The 23,704-nt window shown below is 43.0% G+C and overlaps 1 protein-coding gene across 7 annotated transcripts; it reads right to left on the bottom strand.

Moving 5' to 3' along the window:
* Nucleotides 1–62: 62 nt before the first annotated feature.
* Nucleotides 63–23,704, bottom strand: hook3 (hook microtubule-tethering protein 3). Of its 7 annotated transcripts, XM_028971816.1 has the most exons (25): nucleotides 16,261–16,361; nucleotides 16,130–16,166; nucleotides 13,298–13,383; nucleotides 12,952–13,024; nucleotides 12,788–12,838; nucleotides 12,470–12,602; nucleotides 11,946–12,013; nucleotides 11,803–11,865; nucleotides 11,628–11,711; nucleotides 11,100–11,162; nucleotides 9,628–9,791; nucleotides 8,379–8,519; nucleotides 7,989–8,190; nucleotides 7,627–7,737; nucleotides 7,170–7,254; nucleotides 6,727–6,796; nucleotides 5,996–6,136; nucleotides 5,746–5,833; nucleotides 3,686–3,720; nucleotides 3,516–3,598; nucleotides 3,327–3,427; nucleotides 3,122–3,226; nucleotides 2,955–3,026; nucleotides 2,517–2,653; nucleotides 63–603 (listed from the first exon to the last, which is right to left on the bottom strand). In XM_028971816.1, exons 3-25 carry the CDS (start codon nucleotides 13,318–13,320, stop codon nucleotides 588–590), a joined length of 2,109 nt encoding a protein of 702 aa, XP_028827649.1. In that variant the 5' UTR covers nucleotides 13,321–13,383; nucleotides 16,130–16,166; nucleotides 16,261–16,361; the 3' UTR covers nucleotides 63–587. The 7 variants fall into 7 exon arrangements, with proteins under 7 accessions (XP_028827649.1, XP_028827644.1, XP_028827643.1 ...); XM_028971811.1 differs by lacking the exons at nucleotides 16,130–16,166; nucleotides 16,261–16,361 and adding an exon at nucleotides 23,327–23,704; XM_028971810.1 differs by lacking the exon at nucleotides 16,130–16,166 and having other exon boundaries at nucleotides 16,261–16,411.

Genomic DNA, 23,704 nt, shown 5'->3' with positions numbered 1-23,704 from the left:
TCTCCTCTCTTTATATGAACAAGCATTTCAGGAAAAACGTGAACTGGAGGATAATCTTTCTTCTCTTCTTTTTTTAAAAAGGCTGAAGCAGTCGGGGTCGTGCCTGCATCGAGTGTCACTGTTGAAAAGCCAGTAGGAATCATTTCCCAACGTACTATCTTAGAGCATGCATTCCACAATCAGACACCAGAGCTGGTTAGTGAGGAGCGCCGCCCCAGAATCGTGACCCCTCTGTCGTCTGCTCTCCTCACCCACCCGGCCCCGCGACTCCCAATCTGGCTGGATGGGAGACAGCAGCGCTCAGCAAGCGCGTCCATGATTGGAGTGCAGATGGGGAGGAAGGAGGGTCAATGAGCAGAGTTGTATGTCCTTTAAAAGGGGGTGGGGGTGTTTCCTGTGTGCAAAAAGCCCAGGCCCACTCTACCCCCGGTCCGGGCCAATGTGATGAGACAGGTAAGGGTAGCGAGAGGGGGGAACTGGGGCAAGGTTAGCGTCGGTTGGTTATTTCTGCAGGCTCGTTTCAAATTAAGGTCATGCAAGCGGCACGCTCATGCAAACCCCCCAGTCAGTCAAGCCTGCCCTGCTGGTCATGCAATCACATCACTGTGGAGAGGAGAGACAGAGAGAGAAACAGAGAGGAGACAGACACCAATCAGTCAGTCAGATCCATTCCAAGGCCCACCCGCTGGTTTCGCACATATCAAATCACGACAGGGTCGCTTGTTAGCGATGCGCAGCAACTTAGGGACAAAAAAAAGAGCACTGAAATGACAACAGTTGAAGTGTAAAAATGTGTTTGTTTCTAAATTACTGTAAAATAATGCCAGTCTCCAACCGTAGCTACAGGCTACAAAACTAACTCAATTACGTTTTATATGACTACAGCTAATAAAACGAATAAAACAAATACACTTCACATTTCATCTTCTTGAATCCAAGCTGTAAATTTGTTATTCCACTCTTTCTTATTGGTCCCCAGGAAGAGCTGAAGTGTGTGTTGGTATTTTTACAATAACCATACATTTTAGAATCACCAAACAGCTGTGATGGGTCTCCTTTTAGATGGAAAGTCACGGACACAGTGTCTGGTCCTTAATGACAGGATATGCAGTACTGTGCATAGCAGCTGATGTTACAGGTAGTCGACTTTATTCCTCCAATATGGTAGTAGGCATACTGGATGGCTGGGCTTGTGATCTTCAAGTAGTTTTAAGCAGCTGATGCAGGAAAGGTGTTAAGGCATGGACAGTGACACTCGTGTTTGAGGCAGTCAACATTATTCATAACATTATAGTAATAGAAAAAACACACGCACAAAGACGCACCAGACATAATCCTAAAAATACAAAGACAAAAAGACTCCCGTTTGTGTCCTAAAATCCCGAAACATCTATTTGAACATATTAGAACATATGATTTAAGGGCAGGGGCAAATTTAGGTGGAACTACCCCTTCAAAGCAGATCAATTGCCAAATATCTTTAACTAAATCAAAATTTCCATGGTCATTTTTTATTGCAGCCTGTAAAGGCTTAAAATGTCTTGCTCCACTCCGCTGCATAGATATGTCTGTTTAACACTCAATAAAAATGAAAGGAAGTACATGACCATGTACAACAAAATGACCATCTTCAGGAATATAATTGCACATTAGATCAGACACATTACAGTAACATGTCACTGTCCATCAACGATGAGCAAGACATTTTGTTGTGGGACGCTGAACAGAGAAGAGAAACAGTAGAGAAAAAGGAAGAAGAAAAAAAAAAAAAAAAAAAAAGAGCTACACGATCTACAGATGTCACCAGGTTGATAAGCAGAGATGCTAAAGTCTGAGACGGAGCAGATAAAACCAATTAAAAAAAATCCATATGTACCAACGTGGAATAAGCATAGGATACTTCACAACAAGAAATAACAAGAGGACAATGAGGACAAAAACAAAAATGAATCCAACCAGGTCAGAAAAAGAAACACTGCTCGGTCTCAGAAGAGGTTATTTTGCAAGGGACACATTACATATAAAGCACATTAAAGAATTCTTAACGCTGCTCACAGAGACAGCAGAGGGCAAACCAACTGTTACAAACACTTTCAGAATTAAAAAAAGAAGGCGCCCAAGTGTACCCCTGTTTAAACTTTTCAACATGCACTGTACAAAAAATACTGCTCACATCCCCACCTAAGAAATGTCTGGATAACACACACTGTAACTTTTACAATGAGGAAAAGCAGATGGTTAAATGCAAAACTGAAGAGACCAGCATCTCTACTTCAATCCTGTCTGTGACTGGAAGAACTAATAACAGGGAAGAGGAAGAAGCCGGGGATGATGAGAAATCTCGTCCAGGCTGAATACAAGCGGACTGGGGGTTGGTGATAAGACAGCAGACGATTGGCCACTCGGGATAGTGGCTCGGGTCTACGCTGCGAGAGGGGTTGAAAGGGTGCGGCATGGGGGGGCGAAGGCAGCTGTTGTTGGGGGTGGGCTGATGCCCCAGATGGGTCGGGGTCTACCTGGCTGAGGTGGGCTGTACGTGGCCGGGGTAAGAACGACGTGTGCTTGTTGCTTGTCTCTGCCGGGCCAGGAAGGACTGACCAGAGCCAGTGCTGGCCAGTCTGTCCTCTGCTGCCTTCTTCTGGAGAACCATACCCTACACACACACACACACACACACACAAAATTAGCTGTCCAATAGCAAACATTCCCTGCATATTCACTTCATGTTACAAAAGATGTTATTGCACAAACCCTACTACAAACCCAGAAACCCTACAGTGTCAGCTGATTATATATGGGCCAATGGCGCCCTCTATTGTACACAAAGAAAGTGATTAATTGTCACGTGACACCACAGCACCCAGTGTACGGGTCTGTTTCCTTACCCACAAGGCCAACCCCTGCCCCAATTTTATGTTTTTTGAAAGTGAAATTAAAGTTTCTGTCTTACTCACCATGTTGTACCACGCCGACACTACCAGCTTCTCCTCCTGATCCCTCTGCGTTTTTGTCTTATCGTACTCTTTCTGAGTGGGCAGAGGACAAGACAGACATTAATGTATGAATGAAGAGGGTTTACATGTGGTACATGAAGCAAAACTCTGGGTGGAGTAAAGCCCACCTCTAGTGAATGCAGCATTCGTTCCCTCTCCTGCAGCTGGTTTTTCAAGGCCTGTACCTCTGGTGCCGATCCCTGGTTCTGTTTGGGGTCCAGGGTGCGAATAACCTGTCAATGGGAGGTCAAAGATCAGCAGAAAAAACAAAAAAACAATAAAACAGCAACACATTAAATATAATAGAAGAAAAGAAAAAGCTTGAATATTTACACTCTTGGCTTTTTCAAGGTATTTTTTATAGCGTTCTTCCATCTGTTTCATGTCATCATCTTTCTTTTTCAAAGCCTCTTCCAGTTCCTCAATTTTTTGTACTAGGAGTAAGACAGCAGTAGAAAAAAAAAAGTTAGAGTCTTTTGGTCTAGCACATCTTGATTATGGAACAGGCACCGGAATTCTTACCATTTGATACGTTCTTAGATTCCAAATCTTCAATGCAAGAATGCTTCATCTGAAGTTCGCTGGTCACCTCCTTTAATTTCACCCTTCGAAATGGCAAAACCAAGAGTAAGATCCAGACCAATCTCTCAACGATGGACACATTTTTAAAACACCAAAAAAGAACCACTTACAAATGCTCGTCATATTTCTTCTTCAAAATTATTGCCTAAACCGGGAAAATAGATAAAGATATTAAATCATGAGTTACAGTTAATAAAGGAAATCAAAACAATGCTACAGCCATATCTGCATGCAGAAAAAGGGTCGCCGTACACATGATTCTTTAACGGAAAACTTCCAGGGTTTCTGCAGGTTTAAGGAAGCCAAAGACTTTTAAAGACGTTTTTTTAAAGTCTCTTTCATCACATTTTACATCGCAAGGTTTTCTCAGCATACACTTTGATGGGCCAGATGCTCTTCTAAAATACAATACTAATAGTATTTTATCTTAAGTAATATATTATTATTTGATGTATTAATTTTCCTTCAAATTTCTGATTTTGCCTTTGTAAATGTTAACAGATGAATCACCAGTACTGCTGCAAGCCACTGATATTGGTTTGTACTATTCAGTGGCAGTTTTTGATACACAGGTTTCCTCTCTTACCCGTTGGCAAGGGGGAAAGGCGCACCTCGCAAATGGAGGGCGCCTTTCGTCTCTGCCAATGGGCAATGGTGCTCGCAGCGGACTGACTAAAGAAATCGGAAGCCACTCAGCGACTGAAGTGGCATGGGACAAGCTTGGGGGCTCGCACAGGGCATCATTTCCTTGTAAACGTGGTAGGACCGCCCCTGCTCATTCCCATACACATGCTGCACTTAAACCTGGAAGTGCGCCGAGCACAGTGGCCAGTGGATTACTGATAGATTGAAGGCTTGTTTCATTTGATTTATTGGGTCTGCAGTATTTTAAAGACCTTTCAAATCTGGATTTAAGAATTACTAGTCATTTTAATTATATATAATTATATATAAGCCTTAATTTCATCAATTTGATGAATTTGTGGAAAATCATTGTATTTTAAAGAAAAGAACAGTTTTATAAAGACAATCAAAATATATCTAAATAAATAAATGCACACATAAGCCATGCAATGATTAATAGTTCCAAGAGTATTAATTATTTCAATCTCAGCAGCCACTTGTATGGCTTTATTAATGTAGGAGGGAATCAGTAACCCAGAGATTTACAGACATGCAGCTACCAAAGCATTTCCTTCTCCTCAAGCAACACCCAGCAGCCTCATTAGCTTCATTTAACTACAAAAGATGCACTGAGCTGGGCATGGATCATCGGCTAGACTTACAACAGCCTGAGGAATGGATGATCAAGAAAAAAGAAAGAAAGAAAAAAAAAAAAAAAAAAAAAAAAGGAGAGGTTGCTTTGAGAATGGTCCATCACCAGGATATGAAAGAAGGAACGGCAGACATGATTCATACATCGATTACAGCTGCAGGATGGACGCGGCATGAATGTACAAGAGTAAATGAAGACACACTCTGTCCTGATGCCGACTTCATCCCAGCTCCACCTCACACACACACCATGTTAAACCTACACAGAGGGGGGCCTGCCAAAGCTAGACCATGTAGGACAACACACTACAGAAAACACACAAATGCACACAGAGGAGTGGACCTGTTAGTGAGATGTCAAGCACACATTGAAAATGAATTAATATGAAGTGAGCAGGCATTAGAGGAGTTATACAATGATGTGAATATAAATTACAAACATTACTAGAATGCAAATTGCAATATTGGTTAGAAGGTTAAAAAATTCTACATATCTACAAGGAACCTGAATCCAGAAACCCACATTATGCCCCTAAGCATCTGTGACTGGACAGACTGGTCTATGATGTCTACCCTAAGAAGCTATGTTTTAAGCTGGACAATTAAATTACAATGTTTTCAGATTTTGCAATATGTATTGCAATACATTAATCATTTTAACTGATGTGCAAGTTTTAGATTAAATATTATTGTATTTTCCCCAAAAAATGTAAATTTCACAACACATTATGATATGAATACAAACTAATAAATTTTCCTTGCACATGCATTATATACGTTTAAGAGCACAACACATGTGATTTAATTTGCTTCTCTTGACATCGCCAGTCTGAACTTGCCTGCATAAAATGACGTATGTCACAAGACACAAAATGAGGTATGACTGTGTACTTACATCATCTGATTTCAAGCCCTGCTCCTGTAGGGCCTTGTGCAGCTCCTCCACCTGACCCTGGCCCTCCAGCAGCCTCTGGTTCACAAACCTGAAACGAGTAGAGTGGGAAATGGCTGTGAATGTTCACGTGTGACATCCCCATCTGCAGGACTGCGAATGTATTGTTTTTCCTACAACACCACTCGGATGAAAAGGTGTGGGTTGTGTTAATTTGCAGTGTGTTTGTGTGCATGTGTGTGAGTAGCGGTACCTGTTCTCCGTCTCCAGCTCGTTCTTCCTGCTGTTGGCATCCTCCAGAAGGCTCTGCAGCAGGGCAATCTGCTCGTTGTCTGAACCCTCCTGGTTCAGCTTCAGCATCTTATTCTCGTGCTGCAGCCTGATGAGTCTCTCACTAAATCACAGGCAGAAACAACAAGTAAAACACACACATTGAGAGGAGACGTAAAAAAACTGGTGCGTCCTCAGCCCTGTTTCAGCAGTTTGTTACTCAGGGAGGCTACAGCAGGAAAGAGCGCCACCAATGATGATCGAAGACCATAACTACAGAACAGAGGACTACAGGCTGACAGAAAGAGTAGAGTATCAACACAGGAAGTGCTTAGAGGGATGCATCAAAGAGAAGCGAAAGAAGAGAAAGAAGAAAAAAAAAGTTGTCCTTTGAAGATGCCTCACAACAAACCAAATGAGCCTGAAGCACAACCTCCTCCCCACTGTACTGAAACAACTCCTGGAGTGATCACACTATTATATGCTATAGAGCAGACAGGAGACTTTTTGTCACACATCATTTACGGTGTTTACTTCTGGGAGATGGTTGGGGCAAAACTAACAAACATCCAAACATCCATCCGAAGCCACCCGCAGTGACTGTATGACACCAGACACTTCAGAAGCAGCGGGTGTCGGCACCTTATCCAGAGTTCATGTAGTGTGTAATGCATCATGGGCAATTTGAAACGGACATGGTAAAAAGGGGCTTACCGAATCTCAGGAGTGATGATCTCAGCAGCCAACGAATCAGAGCCCTCGTTACTGCTGAGTGGGACCAAGCCTGTTGAAAGACAGCCACAGTAAGTAAACAATAATCACGAATATATTTATATGAGCTTTATATTAGTAGCACGAACACAAGGTCAGTGAATAACAATGTTAAATGTAACATGAGCACTCCTACAATGCCTCTCAGCCAATCACAATGCTGTTGTTGAATGGGTTATATGAGCAATCACTGATTACAATACATTTCGATGGTGCTCTTATTCAAAATGACTAAATCATGTGATCAAATCAAGAGGTGCTTCAACAAAGAACAAAGACATTTCCCCCTAATAGATTTGCTTGTTTTTCAAAAGTTTCTAAAAGACTTATTGTGGTCTCATTTCACAAAAAAATGGCATTTTAATAGGGGTGTGTATGCTTGTTACCTCCAGTCAGCTGGCCCTCCTGAGCCTGAACACAACGCAGCTCCTCAATGGTTTCTTTCAAGGAGTCCCTTTCAGTCCTCATGCGCTAGACAGTATAAGAAAGTCCAGCAGAGAGCAGGAAAAGCAAGAAGGGAATGTCACAGTATGTCCGGGTGCTTTATGTCATTACAACAATGCACATTTCAACAGATAAAATGCTCTGCGCCTATCTCCATCTCACTCATTTCTTCCTGTTATGGCAGGAGAACACAAAGCCATGTCAGAGGACTAACAGCACACACCTGCTTCCTGCTTTAAGCCCTGTTCACCACATGTCATAGCCATTGTTTAGGATGTTAGGATATTTTGGTATGGTTCACCCGTAGCAGTAGCAGCTAAATCGATGCCTGGCCCACCGTTTTTATCAGTGGCTCACATCCATGTCCTCAGAGAGGGACTGTAGGGTGGACACACTCACATCTTTCTCTTTCTGGAGAGAGTCCACTTTTTCTTTGAGACGCTTGTACTCAAACTCCATCTTGTCCGCCTTTTTTGACTCTTCAGACAACCTGTTCTGCAGCTCCACCACCTGGGGAGAAAGAGAATGACAAGTGGAGGTTAAAGATGTTACCAGTTAAAAAAATCTACACATTTGAATTGAATCCACTTTTTGGTTTATTGCTGAAAAACTGAAACAAAAATATATTAATGATATTAATCTGTGTTCTTGAGCCAGACACCCTCTGTTACTGCAGAGGGACAATTTCAAGCTTAGTGAATGTAAGTGGATCCTGCATAGCTCTTCACCTGCATGTGTCTTATCTGCTGGTCTGTATGTACCTGTCTTTTGTACGTCTCCAGCTGTCCACGTGTGGCGTTTGCCTTCCTCAGCTCCTCCTCCAGACTGACAGTGTTCTGCATGTAGACAGTGTTCTTCTCTTCCAGCAGCTTCACCTGGCGACGCAGGTCCCCAAGATCCTCCAGCTTCTTCTTATATGAATCCACCATTCCCTCCAGCTTCGACACCTTATCAGAGGAGTGCCTGAGAGAGCACCAAACATTTAAAAGGCATTTAAATTCAAACAGCTTACAGCCAATCAGCTCTGTAAAAGATACAAAAAGATTTAAAGGACTTACAGGTTTATGAATTACTATAACAATGGCTATCAAACCTAAATTGAAATGCTGCTTTCAATTTGTTCTATATGTATATATTTCAGGTCACCTCACCTTAGAACATCCATCTCATCCTTCAGGGACTGTGCTTCATCCGCCAAGGAGGTCAGCTCCTCATTCTGCCCCCGCAACTCCATCAGCTCCTTCTCCAGCTCCTCGCAGCGGATTCGATAGTCATCCTTGGCAGCCTCTAGCCTGAAACAGACAAGATCAGAACAGTCTAATCAAATAAGATAAAACCCAAACAAGTTTGTGCAGTTATACTCCATCCCCAGTGTGCACCAGAAACCATGTCTCATGTGTATTGTGCATATAAAAATGATCAGACTTCTGTGTTCCTTTCGGGTCAGTGGAGGTTGGAGGGCAGTGGAAATGCTCCTGACGTTGAACAGTAACGGACAGTGAAGAACCTGGGACTAACACAGATTAATGGCCACTGGCATAAGGATGAAAAAGGAGCCAAAAATCACCACAGGCACCGGGTGCAGGAAATAATTGTGTGCAAGGGTAACCATGCACAGACGGTGCCCCAGGGCAGGTGCCCCCATCCCAGGCTCAGTTTGTTACCTCCACTGGGGCAGCGCCAGGCCAGGGCTGGAGGACCGAGCATGCAGTGCAGTGGGAAGGGGATGCAGGTCCCAGCTGAGCTCGGACGAATCTGACACGCTAAGCCTGCTGGGAAACAGCCCCGTTGTTACATTAGCACTCCATTCCACTCAGTTAAGTGCCACCAAACCCAGGCTAACTGAATCAGCAGCATCAGTGGCAATTAAATCCTATTAGTTAAGCGTTTATAGGGTTTTAATCTGTCAAACACTGGCCAGCCAGATTGTGGACACAGGCCCCAAGGCAACGAGAGGAAGAAAAAAAAAAAAAAAAGTCAATTAAAGTCGAGCATCGATAACCGAGTGAGTTATGGCCCCGATAGGTGATTAAAGAAAAAAAGGGCTCGCAGCAGCACTGCCTAATGTGGTCAAAACTGTTTAAACGCCTTAACTACAAAAGATCAATACAAGGGTTGGAGCTGAATGTTCACTGAATTCGGGCCCATGGAGCACTGGGCTTCAGCATTAAAATTAAAATGCTGGTTGGGACCAGAGCCTGTTTTCCACCACCACCACCACCAAAAAAAAAATAAAGATCAATGTGTGCAATACAGGGGAAAAAAATACATTATATGTTCTGGTGCCTGTTCCATAACACAGCTTGGTATGCTTTTGATATGGTTTTTAGATGTATTGCTTCATGATCCACTGTGAACTTTCCACTGGCCCAAGGCTCTCCAGCCGGCCGTGTGCCCCACCTGAAGGTCTCCTCCTGCAGCTGCTCCAGCTGGGTCTGCAGCTGTAGGTGCCTCCGGCCCACAGGGCTGTTTGGGTCTTCGATGGAGTCGGTCTGGTTGAGTCGCTCCATTAGGACCTGGTTCTCAGCCAGTAGACTGCTCTTCTCTTCCTGCAGCGCTGCCACCTAGCATCGGGAGAGGAGGACGACGGAGGCAGAAACACAGGAAGAGGGGGTAGAGGGGGCCGAGATTAAGAGAATTAATGTTCCGTTAATTAAAAGCGGAGATTAGTTACTGCCTACTGACAACATCCATTTCTCTGTGAGCATCTGTTTCACTATCCTCAGCATTCAGGGTCTTAAAGGACTCGATGTTGCACCAGACCTCCCTTATAGGTTTCACTGACCCTGGGTAAGCATAAGTACACATCAAAAAGAACTAACAACAAGCAGACGGGGTCTGGGAGCTCTCTTCTTGACTAAATAGAAATTTACAATATGTCAAAATGCAGGCACATTTCATAATGATGGCATTATTCTGAAGAGAAATAAACTTACTTCAAATGCTTTAAGACATGCAAAAAATCTTTTGTGAAGTGGACATCATGCAGTTTGTGTGGTCTTTCTATAAATGGGAGCAGGGTCAGCATCCAGGCTCAAGCAAAGCAGCAGTGCTATGGCACTAATGTGACTCTGGTGCTAAAATGAGACATGATGCTGCTAAACTGACTGTTACTCTAACGCAATGTTCATTCATAAATCCCAAATCAGTCCTTTTTTATACAGGGGTCATATTTGGCATTTAGAAGCTTGGCCTGAAGGTGTGGCCAAATGGGTGATTCTCATAAAACACAACAGCACAAAATTATTTCATTAATAAATTAACAGACTGCATTTGCTGAGATGAGTTTTATTGTTATGGTTCTTGCTTTCAGATTGCAAAAACTGGGCATGAATTTTTCAGTAAACTGCACTTCTACCTGGTTTGATGTCATTTGCATGCATTGATGCATTAATATATAGTATTTTTCAAAGAAATGGTAGGGGGAAATAAATAAATAAATAGCCGATTGATTACTTAAATTACAAAGACATATTGGTATTCAGTGTTAGAAACAACAAAGGAAGTTTAGTTTAAATTACTGCCTTTAGTTTAATTTACTAAATAGTATCATTTTCGGTTTGTAATTCTAGTGCTGTGGCCGCCAAAGTAAGCAATAGCTGCTGTTGCCCTGGGAACCCAATTGGCAATCTCACACACAAATAGCTTGGTTAAAATGTGAGGATATTAGTCTTACTTTGCATGTGTGTAAAACAGGACAATGGACACACACACTTGAAGTCATTCAGAAACACAGACAGGAGTTAAGAGGCTCCACTCCACACAGGGTGCGGCTGTAATTAAAAGCATTCTGCAAATCCAGCGCTATCAGAAGCCAATAGCACATTGTGAGAGGTACATGTAGAGGGTGGGAAAAAATAAGCAGAATTTACCCTTTCCTCTAGTTCAATATATTCTAACCTCAGTCTATCACGCTCCTCTTGCACAAGGTATGCCTTTAAAGCAAGGCAGAGGGCAGAGGTCAACATCCAGCAGGAAAGTAATTACATCACAAAGAGAGAGACAGAGACAAAGGACTATACAGAACTTATTTCAAAAAGCCTTAACCTCTACAGAAACATGAGAGTAGGAAAGGCAACACAGATCTTACCATTAAAGTTATGGGCAATGCTTTGGGGCAGAACTGAAATGAAGCGTTTCCTTTTCATTATACTAACTAATATTTAAAAAAAATGAATGAATGTGAAAGATGCAAAACACTGTGACCTCCCTTACAGCAATATTTTCTGACATGGAAAAGCAAGCTGTAAAACAATAGCAAATAAAGTATGTATATGCTGTACACAAACATCCTGTATGAGGGCAGGACGGGTTATTTAGGATGCTGGTCTTCATCTCCTGACCAGTTATAGCATGCAAGCAATAATAAATAAAATCATGACTATGCACACGCCTCTAACCTGCATGTCCAACTCATGGCACCGCTGGGCAATCTCTTCCTTTGTGGCCAATGCGTCGTTCAGGTCTTCCATCGTCTTTTTCAACTGCGAAGCAGATAAAGAGCAGCAAGGATAACGTTCTATCAGTGATGAACAAATGGTTTAAATGCAATACTGATACATGTATCATATTCACCTGTCTATCAAGGTCTGCATAGGAGTCATTTCCCCCTGTGACTGGTGTTTCTTTACTCATAAGCTGTTAAAAAAAAAAAATAAAATCCTAACGCATGTGTGATAACAGCGACATTAAAGTTTCCCTTCTGAAAAAAGACATACCTCCTGAATGGCGGTCATGACGACGTGCTGTACAGATTCCTCCATCATCATAATGGTCTGAATGTACTCTGTGAAAACACGTGGCCCAGTCAGACAACGCCCATGCACCTCCACCTGAGGGCACCCATCACTAACACCCTTCATCGCGGCAGATATCTGCGGTTGGAAATCGAATATCCCGATACAGGTAGCGGTGGGAATGTTCCGGGTGTCAGGGAGATGTAAATGATAGCTGTGAGCCTGACAGCCAGTCTGTCTGTCTGTTACTGTAGGTGTTGAGTCAGGTGCTGCTGCCCTGAATTATACTGCATGCAGTAAGCATCTATGTATCCTTGATGCTCCAACATCTGAGCCTACTAATGGAAAAAAAGAGCTTCAACAAAAGCACCCGACCGCTTCAAACCGGCAGAGAAGAGTAAACACACACACACACACACACACACACACACACACACACACACACACACACACACACACACACACACACACACACACACACACAACAGGAAAGGGCCGCTACACACCCTGCTTCTGCTCACAGTTGACAGCGCAGCCCAGGATGAGCTGCAGCATCCTGCCGAGCTCGGCGGGGTCCGAGTGTTCCCCAATCAGACTGACATCTGGGAGTGTGAAGTCATTAATCTGCTGCCCGAGGATCTGTGTAGAGAGAGGAAGGAGAGAAATAATCATACTGCTGCTGATATGTTCTAAAGTAGTGGTTTTAGAATAGCAGAGCTACTTAGAAAAGCAGTATAAATGTAGCCGTTAAATATCGAACGACATTAATATGTGCTTTGTCCTTTACTGTCCACGCCTTCACTCTAGTCACTGAATGTTCTTACCTCATGGTTGTAATCCAAGATGCCTTTTAAGATTTTCTTAAGATTGCTGACCTGAAATTGGGGAATTCACACAAAATTATGAGTAAGTGCCAGTTACCTCTTTTTATATGCTCATTCCATTGTTTTATGTCTTTCTCTTAAAGAAAGGCAGGGGTATTACATACCTTCAATCGCCAATTATCCCCAACTTCAGACTTAATCCGGTTTATCCAGTTGTCATTGAAATAAACAAGATCTCTGAGGGGGAGAGAGACGTGGAACTCAGAACCCACCACTAACCATAGACACTTGTGAACATCTGGGCCAGGGATTCATAATTATTATAGAATATTGATCACTGCCCTTAGACACAATGTCTATACCACATTCCACTGCCTTCTGCTGTACAATAATAGAATCACCACAGATATGGGTTTTATGTCATATCCCATTTAAAGACATACAGATTTAAAATCGTATTAAACTAGCCTATTTATAACCTGTTAACAAAAAGAAGACATAAGAACATACATTTTCTGTAGGACCTGGGCCATTACAACACCACTGGTAAGATCTTCCACAGTCTTGCATTGTGCCTCCACCCCAAACGTCTGAATCTACAAAAGAGACAGAATCAAGTAGCAGTTCAGTGTGACCCATTGGAAGAACACGCGGTGTCCGTTCAGACAATTTAATGGTCACATAAACCAGAAATAATCTGCGGTAAAAAGAAAATGCACTCACAGTCAAGCTATACTGTGTGATACTGGTGCTGGTGTACTCCTGAACGTCATAGGTTAACAACTAAATTAAATATTTCTAATTATAGAACTGAAACTCGTGTTGTAATTTATTCATTCATTCATTCATACTTAATGTTTTACACGGTCCTAAATTGAATTAATGAATTCAGTGTAACAGCAAATCAACATGTTGATGAGCTGGTTAGGATTTCAGATCTGTATCAATGGAAGTGTTTGACTTATTCTCTTAAACAAAGAGGGCTAATTGTTCATTAGTGTAGTTCTGACTGTCTGTGCCTTACTGCCCATAGCACTTCAGCACGGCTATGGTCAGACTTTTCCTGCCCTCCTCAAAGCCTCAAATTTCCTGTTTTCAGATGTTGCATGGGGCTTTGAGTCCAACACGTCATTTTCTGTTCTTCTCTTAGGGTAAACACAGATGTTCTCTCTTCTTCTGACTGACACACACACACACACACACACACACACACACACACACACACACACACACTTCTCTTGGACAAAGCAGGTGTTTATGAAATAAAACCAAACCTTCATAAGGTTACGCAGTCTGCCCTCTCACTCACACAGAAACACTCCCAAGCGTGTATTCACGCTTTAGTTTGTTTACTTCAGTGCTAATCAGTTGGTTATGCAGCTCGGTTAGGTCTTCAAAACATATGCTGATGCACTGGAGCCGCCGAATGTGCATAACTAGACAACACAGGAGGTGGGGTATCCTTTAATCCCACAGAACTGTGAAGAAAACTGAAATCATCAATTTACCCATAATTCTCTGTTCTGAAATCACGTTTGGTCCCGTTTTAGTTCGGCACGCGTTCTCAAAAGGCGGACCGCTGCAGATTTCATGATTTGATTCAAATCTTTTTGTGGATCTCAGTTCACACTAAAGCCTGTAGGTGTGAAAACACCCTTAAACATTCCAGTTGCCATTCGCGACCAGCAGATCTGGATGCTGGGCACATAAGTCCTGCACATCCTGCACAGCATGTTCCCAGAGCCCAGTGGAGTTTTGGAGACAAAGAAACGCACACACACACACCTGCAGAACTTTTTCTTTTTCTGTCAGGGTTTACAGGGATTTTAGTGACCTCTTGCAGTAAAATGTTTATTTCAAGGGAGAGCACCAGCATGGATCTTGGCAAGCTACAGCTTACAGAAGACCCAGCAGCGAGCTCGCTTTCTTGGCCTTCAGATGGCCTCGGTTCTTTATGCTGACAGGCTGATTTTATGATGTGATGCTGTGGTCGGCAAGCACTAATGAGTTCACACAAACATACAGGCTCTAACTGAGCAGGACATTAAAATTAAGTCTTTTTTTTTTTTTTTTACAGCAAGTCATGTAGATCTACAGAAATGTAACTATTTTCAGGGAAATAAAAAAAAATTAAATAAAAATAAAAACACTTCCAGGTAACGGTAATACTAGCCGTTATACCAGACGTCTAAACACATCTAAACACACTCGCCATTCACGGTTTGAGCAACTAATCCAGGTCTGACAGAGCGACCCCCCCCCCCCCCCCCCCCGCCCATCTACACCACCACAAAAACCAGCATTAGAATAAATCCACCACCGCATTCATCACAGCCACTTTCTCTCCTTCTCCAGGCGTGCGGCGTGTAAAGCCTGGCCCACAATGCTGCAGTGAGGCAATTCGTTCAGAAGAGGCCTGTTTCTGCTCTGGCTGTGAAGGAAACGGACACATCCTGCCACATCACAGCGCCCTGGCTGAACGGAGAGGCTTGCAGACGGCCTCCAGGCACGTGGCCAGGGGGGCGGGACGTAAACACGGACCCAGCGCAGACGCGGCCACTCCTGTTACCACAGTACACGGGCCCAGGCTGAACCGCTCACAGCTGAGAACAGGGGGAGGGGGAACGGCCTGAGCTGGGCTCAGTGGGACAAGAGGGGGAGGTTAAGAGAGCCGTTAAGCTGAGGGAGGAGAGAAAGAGACGCACAGAAAACATAAAGAAGCTGGAAGTTCAAGAGGTTGCCCACTGTTTTTAAGACTCAAGTAATGCAGTTCTGCCTCTATTGTCCAATTTCTTGAGCGTAATACATGCCTTTATCTATTAATTTCACTTAAAGTAGCTATCTACATATATTAGTTGCTATTATTTTTTACTGTGAAGAACCCACATTTAGATGAGACTCCTGAGGACCGGAGGACACATGACACTGATTTTGAGACGACGGTGTCTTCGCTGACGCCCAAACAATTATACACATTTTATCTGTACCACTTTCTTCTCAGGTTTCATTTTTTTCAGCTCAGCCACATATTTGCCCCAAACTACAAGGCTTTGAAGGAACAAATGAGAAAATAAATAAATAAATAACTTTAAATATGTTCAAATGAGATAAAAAAAAAATATGTACAACATCAGATTGTTTATTTGAAACAGTCAAAAACAATTCAAGAAATGGGAGGAAGTAACAGTTTTTGAAAAAAAAGTGAAAGTGACGTGTGTCATTGTGAAGCACAACAAGCACAGCACACAACAAAATCTGGGATTTGAACCCTCAACTTTCCAACTATGGGTTCACTTTCTTACCCGCTAGGTCACCTATATGATAAAGATATCTACACCTTACCTGTATCCACAGGACGTCTATATCCTATGATGTAGACCTATTTAGAGCAGATTGCATAATTTTTTCTTATAAATTGGTGTTTAAAAAAAAAAAAAAGAAAATCTGGCGTGGCCCACGGGTGAGATGCTTACTGCGATGCTTATCCAGGGGGCAAGATCTTGCATCTCAGGGGACCACATCCAGGACAACTGGTGCCACAACAATGACCATCCATGAAGGTGTTGGCCCAGTGGTGGCCCAACAGCCATGTCAGCAGTGCAGGGTGCCCTTCTGACTGTTTTGTGTGGGCTCCATGGCCCACTTCATTCCTACTGGCTCATCCGATTCATAAGCCACACAGCCGCTTAGGATGGTGGGAGGAGTCTTTCAGCATTAGTATCAAAATGACCCATATCAGCACCCAGTCGGTGCTGTTAGGCAGTGTTAATAAGATTAAGATTTTATTTCTCACAATGCAGTGAAATGCATGTCATATAAAAATAGCTAGACCAAAGAAAGTTGATTTTTGGTCTTCTATTAAAGTATTAATAGAAGGGATGGTAGTAGCCTAGTGGGTAACACACTTGCCTATGAACCAGAAGACTACAGAGTCACAGGTTCAAATCCCACCTACTACCATTGTGTCTCTGAGCAAGACACTTAACCCTAAGTTGCTCCAGGGGGACTGTCCCTGTAACTACTGATTGTAAGTCGCTCTGGATAAGAGCGTCTGATAAATGCCGTAAATGTAAATGTAAATGTACTAGCCTGTAAATCCTAATACATTACGTTGAAACACTACTGTTCAAATGTGAATTTTACAGTGCATAACTTTTGTTATATTAAAATAGAGGTTTATCTATGGTTCGTGAAGTTATAGTAAACAGCCGATGTCATGATTACAGTAAACAAAAGCATCTAAATTTAAAGGGATCCGCATTCATGGTGTAACTATCTCATGAATCTGAAAGCTTTGCACACCAGACACCCTATAGAGCTTTATATTTAGATCTCACCAATGGGAAACCCTACCCTGTGACAGTCTGAGCATGTTTGGTAGGAGTGTGGGGGGTTGGCTGATGCACACACCCTCTCTGAAACCTACCATTGCACAACAGCTCCTTTAAACTAATCTACCTCTGTTCTGTCCCAGTTAAACATCTGAATCACTCCTGTGTGGATTTAACCAAAACTCCAAAAGGTCCATGCCAGCAGGAATCCATTAACCACAATGAGAGGGAGAATTATTCACAAGCTTAATGGCCTTGAACCTTTCAGTTCAAGGTGCCCACAGGGACACATCAACCAGCAGTCCTACAGGCTACATTAACCGTCGCTAGACTACAAACAAAAGCAAAAACCACCGCTTCATGGTCCATCAGAGGAAGTCCACCCCCCAAAAAAACTGTGTGAATGTGAGGAAGCAGACAGGAACATGGCCAGGCAACCCGCAGTGTACCAAGACACTGATCTAAATCCAAAAAGGTCCCAGTCAAGCAGATTCGTGCCTGGATTACTGGGTGAATTAGCACATTACTTAACAACTAGTTATTGTTTCATGGATGGGTCAGCCAAGTGAGTCAGCTGTCTGTTGAAATCGTATCGGACCGTGCTTGACACCACCCGACTCGGGGGCCGCTTCTTGGGCAGGACTCCTTATGACAGTTGGTAGGAGCTACGTGAGGAATGTAAGCAGACCACATAACTTCCAGAGGCAGCGATGAAAACGATCTGTGCCTCCACACGTTTCAGTAAGATGATGTGGTTAGGGTCTTATTCAAGGAACCTGTTTTTTTACAAACTGGAAGGTTAGTTCACTGTGGTGACAGGACACTCAGTGACGTACAATGAAAACTGACAACGGGGTGTTGCCACCGGTCCTTCCCAAAATTCGCATCCCTCAAACCCAATTTTAATGTTAAGGACAATACATATGATGCACTGAGAGAACATTCACATGGGAAAAACATCAATGGATCTCAAAAGTGTGTGTGTGTGTGTGTGTGTGTGTGTGTATATATATATATATATATATATATATATATATATATAGTAGGGCTATAGTATGGACAAAATATTGCGATTTTTTAGAAGAATATTGCGATTGCGATTTTATTTGCGATTTTGCCAACTGTTTTTGCTTTTTCAAACAAGCTACATACATTCTAAATGTATTCAGTGCACAAGAAGTGCATAACAAAACATTTCACAATGAAATAACATAGTATTGTGTTTAATAAACAAAACTGTAGTAAAATTGTCTTTAAAACAGACATGGAAAAAATTAAGATTAATTAACCTCAACTCTGGTTAATAACATACTGTACACAGTAGTACTAACTGCTTGATAAACAAAACTGTAATAAATTGTCTTAAAAACAGACAACATGGACGAACATAAAACGAACATAAATCAAAACCAAAAAACAGATTTCTATGGCAGCTGGTACCTTTTGTCAAGTGTTTGTATTAGTCTTCGGAAGCCGTCTTTACTGACGACGTGCTCAGGCATCATATCTTGGCATATACGATAGGTGATTGCGTCGGTAATTTCTTTGTGCCGTTTTGTGCCGTTCTCATAAGGCACGCCGCTTGCACATGCTTGAACAATGGATACTTGTTCAGTCTGTTCGGGCTGTCTTTGTGTGCGTTTGTTTGTTTCGATGGACTTTGTTGACATGCATTGATCATGCAGTTTTTTTATGACGCGGTTTTAAGTGTTGGAACAGATTTGTAGTAGCTCCGTTTTGTTGGAATAATCATTTCACAAGTCTTGCAAATTACCTTGCTCTGTGACACATCCTCTTTCCTGAATCCAAAATACTCCCAAACGACTGACGTTGAATTTCTCTTTGGCATCAAATCATTTTTATTTTGACCTGCATCCATTTTGTTTTCTCTTTCCTCCCGCTCGCCTATTCGGTTCTCCCGATCAGCTTCGTTGTGCGCTCTGATTGGTTAACATCTTTCTCCCGCTCAGTTTAGCTGTGATTGCCGGGTGCGCTGAGTCAGATCTGATTGGTTAACAAATTAAAATCATGTGCACAAGAATGTATTCTGAATAAAAATCACAATAAATGAATGGATAAAACCGCAGCCTTAAGCGGTTTTTTTTTTGCGATTGCGATTAATTGCACAGCACTAATATATAGTTTGGACACACCTTCTCATTCAATGTGTTTTCTCTATTTTCAGGACCATTTACATTGGTAGATTCTCACTGAATGCATCAAAACTATGAATGACCACTTGTGGAGTTATGTATTTAACAAAAAGTCACCGGACCTGAACCCAATCGAGATGGTTTATGGTGAGCTGGACCGCAGAGTGAAGGCAAAGGGGCCAACAAGTGCTAAACACCTCTGGGAACTCCTTCAAGACTGTTAGAAAACCATTTCAGGTGACGGCCTCTTGAAGCTCATGGAGAGAATGCCAAGAGTGTGCAAAGCAGTAATCAGAGCAACGGGCAGGTATTTTGAAGAAACTAGAATATAAAACATGTTTTCAGTTATTTCACCTTTTTTTGATAAGTACATAACTCCACGTGTTCATTCATAGTTTTGATACCTTCAGTGAGAATCTACCATTTACATATACAGATACAGCATTTATCAGACGCCCTTATCCAGAGCAGTAGTTACATGGACAGTCCCCCCCTGGAGACACTCAGGGTTAAGTGTCTTGCTCAGGGACACAATGGTAGTAAATGGGATTTGAACCCGGGTCTTCTGGTTCATAGGCAAGTGTGCTACCCGCTAGGCTACTACCACCCCTACCATATATACTATATATCTCTCTCCCCCACAGAGGTTTCTATGGTTTCCCAAACATGCAAGTACAGTGACCAGAGGGAGTCTTGCTGACTGATGACTGAGGGCGAGTGACCGTAGTACCACTCTTCCTGTCAACCCACCTCAGCGGGAGCTGGCGAGGACCGAAGCCGGGCCTGTTGGATGTCACTGTGGACCCAGCGTAGAGCTATTAGCTGCTCCACTGCCATATGCTCTGGTCCAGCCTGCCAGCTGGTCTTCCCGGACAGCACACAAGAGCAAGTCACAGGAGCCAGGGACAGAGTGAGTACAGAGACACAGGGGAGCGAGAGACAAATGGCCGAGCCACTTATCCCTCCCGCCCAAAAAAAACTAAAGTTTCACTATTACAGTGATCCAGGTATATACACATACATTAGGGCTGCACGATTTGGGGAAAAAGACATATTGCGATTATTGAGATCAATATTGCGATATGCGATATGATAAAGGACACTTGCTTGTATATCAATGAAAAGTCACATACTAATAGTGAAATGTTTCATTTCAAAGTGAAACATACAAACTACTTATATTAACCTAAAATGCCCAGTTCAAAATACAATATTCTACCAAATTAAATAAATCACAAAAAACTCTTTACATTACTGTCGAACGACAAACCCTGGTAAGGCTAAACAACTGTTTTGATTATATTTGGCCATTATAAAATCCCGTATTATAGTTCTTACATTTAACCAAAACATTGTTTGGAGGCTGACTTGAACACAGGGATGCATAGCTTTGCTAACATAGCTAAGGTTAAGATTTGTAAACTGAGGTGAATTTCTTTAGGAAACCTTCAAAGTTTGAGAAAGTTAACTAAACAGCTAAGAACAGTCTAAATAGTTAATGCCTACGTTTAGCCAAAACGTTGTTTGGAGGCTGACTTGAACACAGGGATGCATAGCTTCGCTAGCTTAGCCTAGCTTAGCTAAGGTTAAGACTTATAAAACGGGATTTTATAATGGCCAAATATATTCAAAACAATTGTCCAGCCTTACCTAAGAAATGTAATCCCCCGGGATCTGGTTTGGAGTGTACAGCGGTTTGTACAGCCCTAAGCAGCACAAGAGTGATGCTTTTTTTATGCACTTCTCTCCATAGACATGTATATGCTTCACGCCACAGCAGAGCCTATCGCAATATGGTGGCGACGTTGACGTACGATGCAGCGTCATGCGGCGTCTAACCATATGTCTCCGAATTGAAAGTCATGTGACCAAGCATGTCACATCCGACTGAAGTGAAACTTCAGTCTGCTCGCAAACTTTGAGAGAATGAGAGAATGGATCGGATATGTCGCCGATCCAATCCATGTACTAATCATTTAAATCGCAGCTTTTTGCGTTCATGTAATCGCACAGACTGACATTGCGATTACAATTGCGATTAGATTAATCGTGCAGCACTAACATACATACACACACACACACACACACACCGAAGAAGAATTAGTCTTCCTCAATAGATTAGCTGCAGATTAGCTGAATAACTTTTTTTTATTAATTAAAGATTAAACCTCCCTTGAACACAGACGTGTATTCGCACTGCTGCTGGTTCAGACAAGGATCAACAAGTAGACCCCCCTGTTCCATGTTTGCCGTGACATTCCCGCCTCAGACAGGCCGTGCAGGCTGGGCCACTGACAACACCTATAGCCAGCCTGCCATGTGAGTCTGGACAGGTTCTTTGCAAGCCACTAAAATTTTAATGAGCTTCACACAGACTGATGACAAAAATTGTACTATATGTCCTTATTAATCATACTTGCCAGACTGCGGTATTACTATTTTGACTAATCTATGCTCAATAACTCAGTGACTTCTGTATTACAAATGAATTGCATTTTCTGTGGACTGTGTCTAACCTATTTGACTATATTCACATGTTATATTTCTTATATAGCCCATAATCACATACAGTATGTCTCAATGGGCTCTGACAAGCCTTACAGTTGACACCCCCCACACTTGACCCCATCTGCACACATGCACACAAGAAACCTTGGGAAGGAGTGATACAGAGAGGGACCCACTTCCAGGGTAGAGTGAGCCTGCAATTGCTGTCAGTGCAGGGTTTGAAATGATTTGTCCAAGAAAAGAAAAAAAAGTCCTACAGTTGTAGTGGTGGGAAAAGGTGTAAAGGTGGAGGTACTGGACAGTGCAGACTATGATTTCATGGTGTACGTTACATGTCCATTATAATGCCACTGGTCAATTTGAAGATCCCTGAAAAACATGATGTATTTATCCTACGAAATCATTGTGCTCCCTCAGCATGTTCATGACATAGCTGAACCGAGCCAATGCTTTTCAAGCCAACATGTAAATAAGACCTCAGTGGACCATTTTCAGGGTGAAAATAGGGCAACAGGTCAGATTTTCGAGAGCTTGCCGCTTTTCGCCCTGAACATAGGAAATCCATTGTGTATATAACATACACGTACAGGGGCGTCGCTACACAGACATTAACAGATCGCCTCTCTATAATGGTGCCAGAGCCTTGTGTTATGAATCACCAAATCATTCCCATCCTCTAAAACACACTCCAGCTACCTATTTTTTCTTTTTTTATTGTACACTTGCACTTTAGGCACAACCCAAACTATTACTGGACCTTATGTTTTTTGATATGTATAATGTTGTCTAGTACTTATATTTTGTGCCTTACTACTGTTTGGAAGCTACAACTTGATTGTTAATCTTATATATTGCCCCCCGCCGAAGCCAGTTTTTCACTGGATTTCAAAGTAACCGGCGAAGGACAAAACAGGGGACTCAAAGGCGCGATGGGACCTCCTCGGCGCAGCCCCGCTTTGTGTGTCACCTCGTAAATGGGACGGTTTGGAGACCCGATCGGCCAGCGCTGCCTGAGCGTGGTGGCTGTTTTGGTTACATCACTGGGCCACACGCTCCTGTGCTCGCCTCACCGAGAGACTCGCCTTTCAGCGTGTCGGAGCATAAATAGGCCGCCTTGTTCTTGGGTGCCGGATGGCCACCAATTCTCCGCGGTTCAGGAAAACATGACGTGGGCCAATTTCGGATTAAGTGTCTATCGCAGCGAACTAAAACCGCCACCTGAACGCACGGGCAGAGACATGAATCCTGAGGTGGCCTATTTATCATTGCCGATTAGGATGATGGACTTAGGAGAGCTTTTACAAGCTGTTCTCTGCCGTTCAAGTGAAACGTTGTACACGGGGGAGGACATTACGGTTAAGATCTCACGCTATAGGGACAGTGGCGACAACAAGCATTCAGAACGCTGGTTGTGTGTCACTTCGACCAAGCGCCGGCACACACACCTACAACAGCCACTGGTGTCGGTGCACAACGCCGAGTGTCGGCGGCGTCAGTCCCACGGCAGACGTGGCGTGGAGACGAGACGCGAGGGTGGCCGAACTTACCCACGTCAAAAGGCTTTCGCACAGCTCGACCCGGTCCACGGACTCCGCGGTACTCATGGCGCCTCTGGTGTACGGTCCGCTGTCGTGGTCGCAGCCCCGTTGGTGCGGTTGTCAAAAACAAACGAGAATAAACGAAGGGATGCGGTCCGATCAGAGCTGGTGACTTGGAACCAGAAAATCGAGTCGGGCCGCGGCCACAGATATCCGGCCCACAGCGGCTCTGGCTCGTATTTGGGGGGGAGGGTCCCCAATGCTCCAATTAAAACAGAATAAAAATAATAATTAGAAAACGACTACGCGAAGACACATACTCAACCACCCCACCGGTTTGTCCCTCTTTCCCTTTTTCCAGCCAGCCGAGGTCCTACAGATGCCACC

Source organism: Denticeps clupeoides, chromosome 3 (assembly GCF_900700375.1).
Source record: "Denticeps clupeoides chromosome 3, fDenClu1.1, whole genome shotgun sequence".
Taxonomy (NCBI): Eukaryota; Metazoa; Chordata; class Actinopteri; order Clupeiformes; family Denticipitidae; genus Denticeps; species Denticeps clupeoides.
This window is presented reverse-complemented; position numbering and strand designations above follow the sequence as displayed.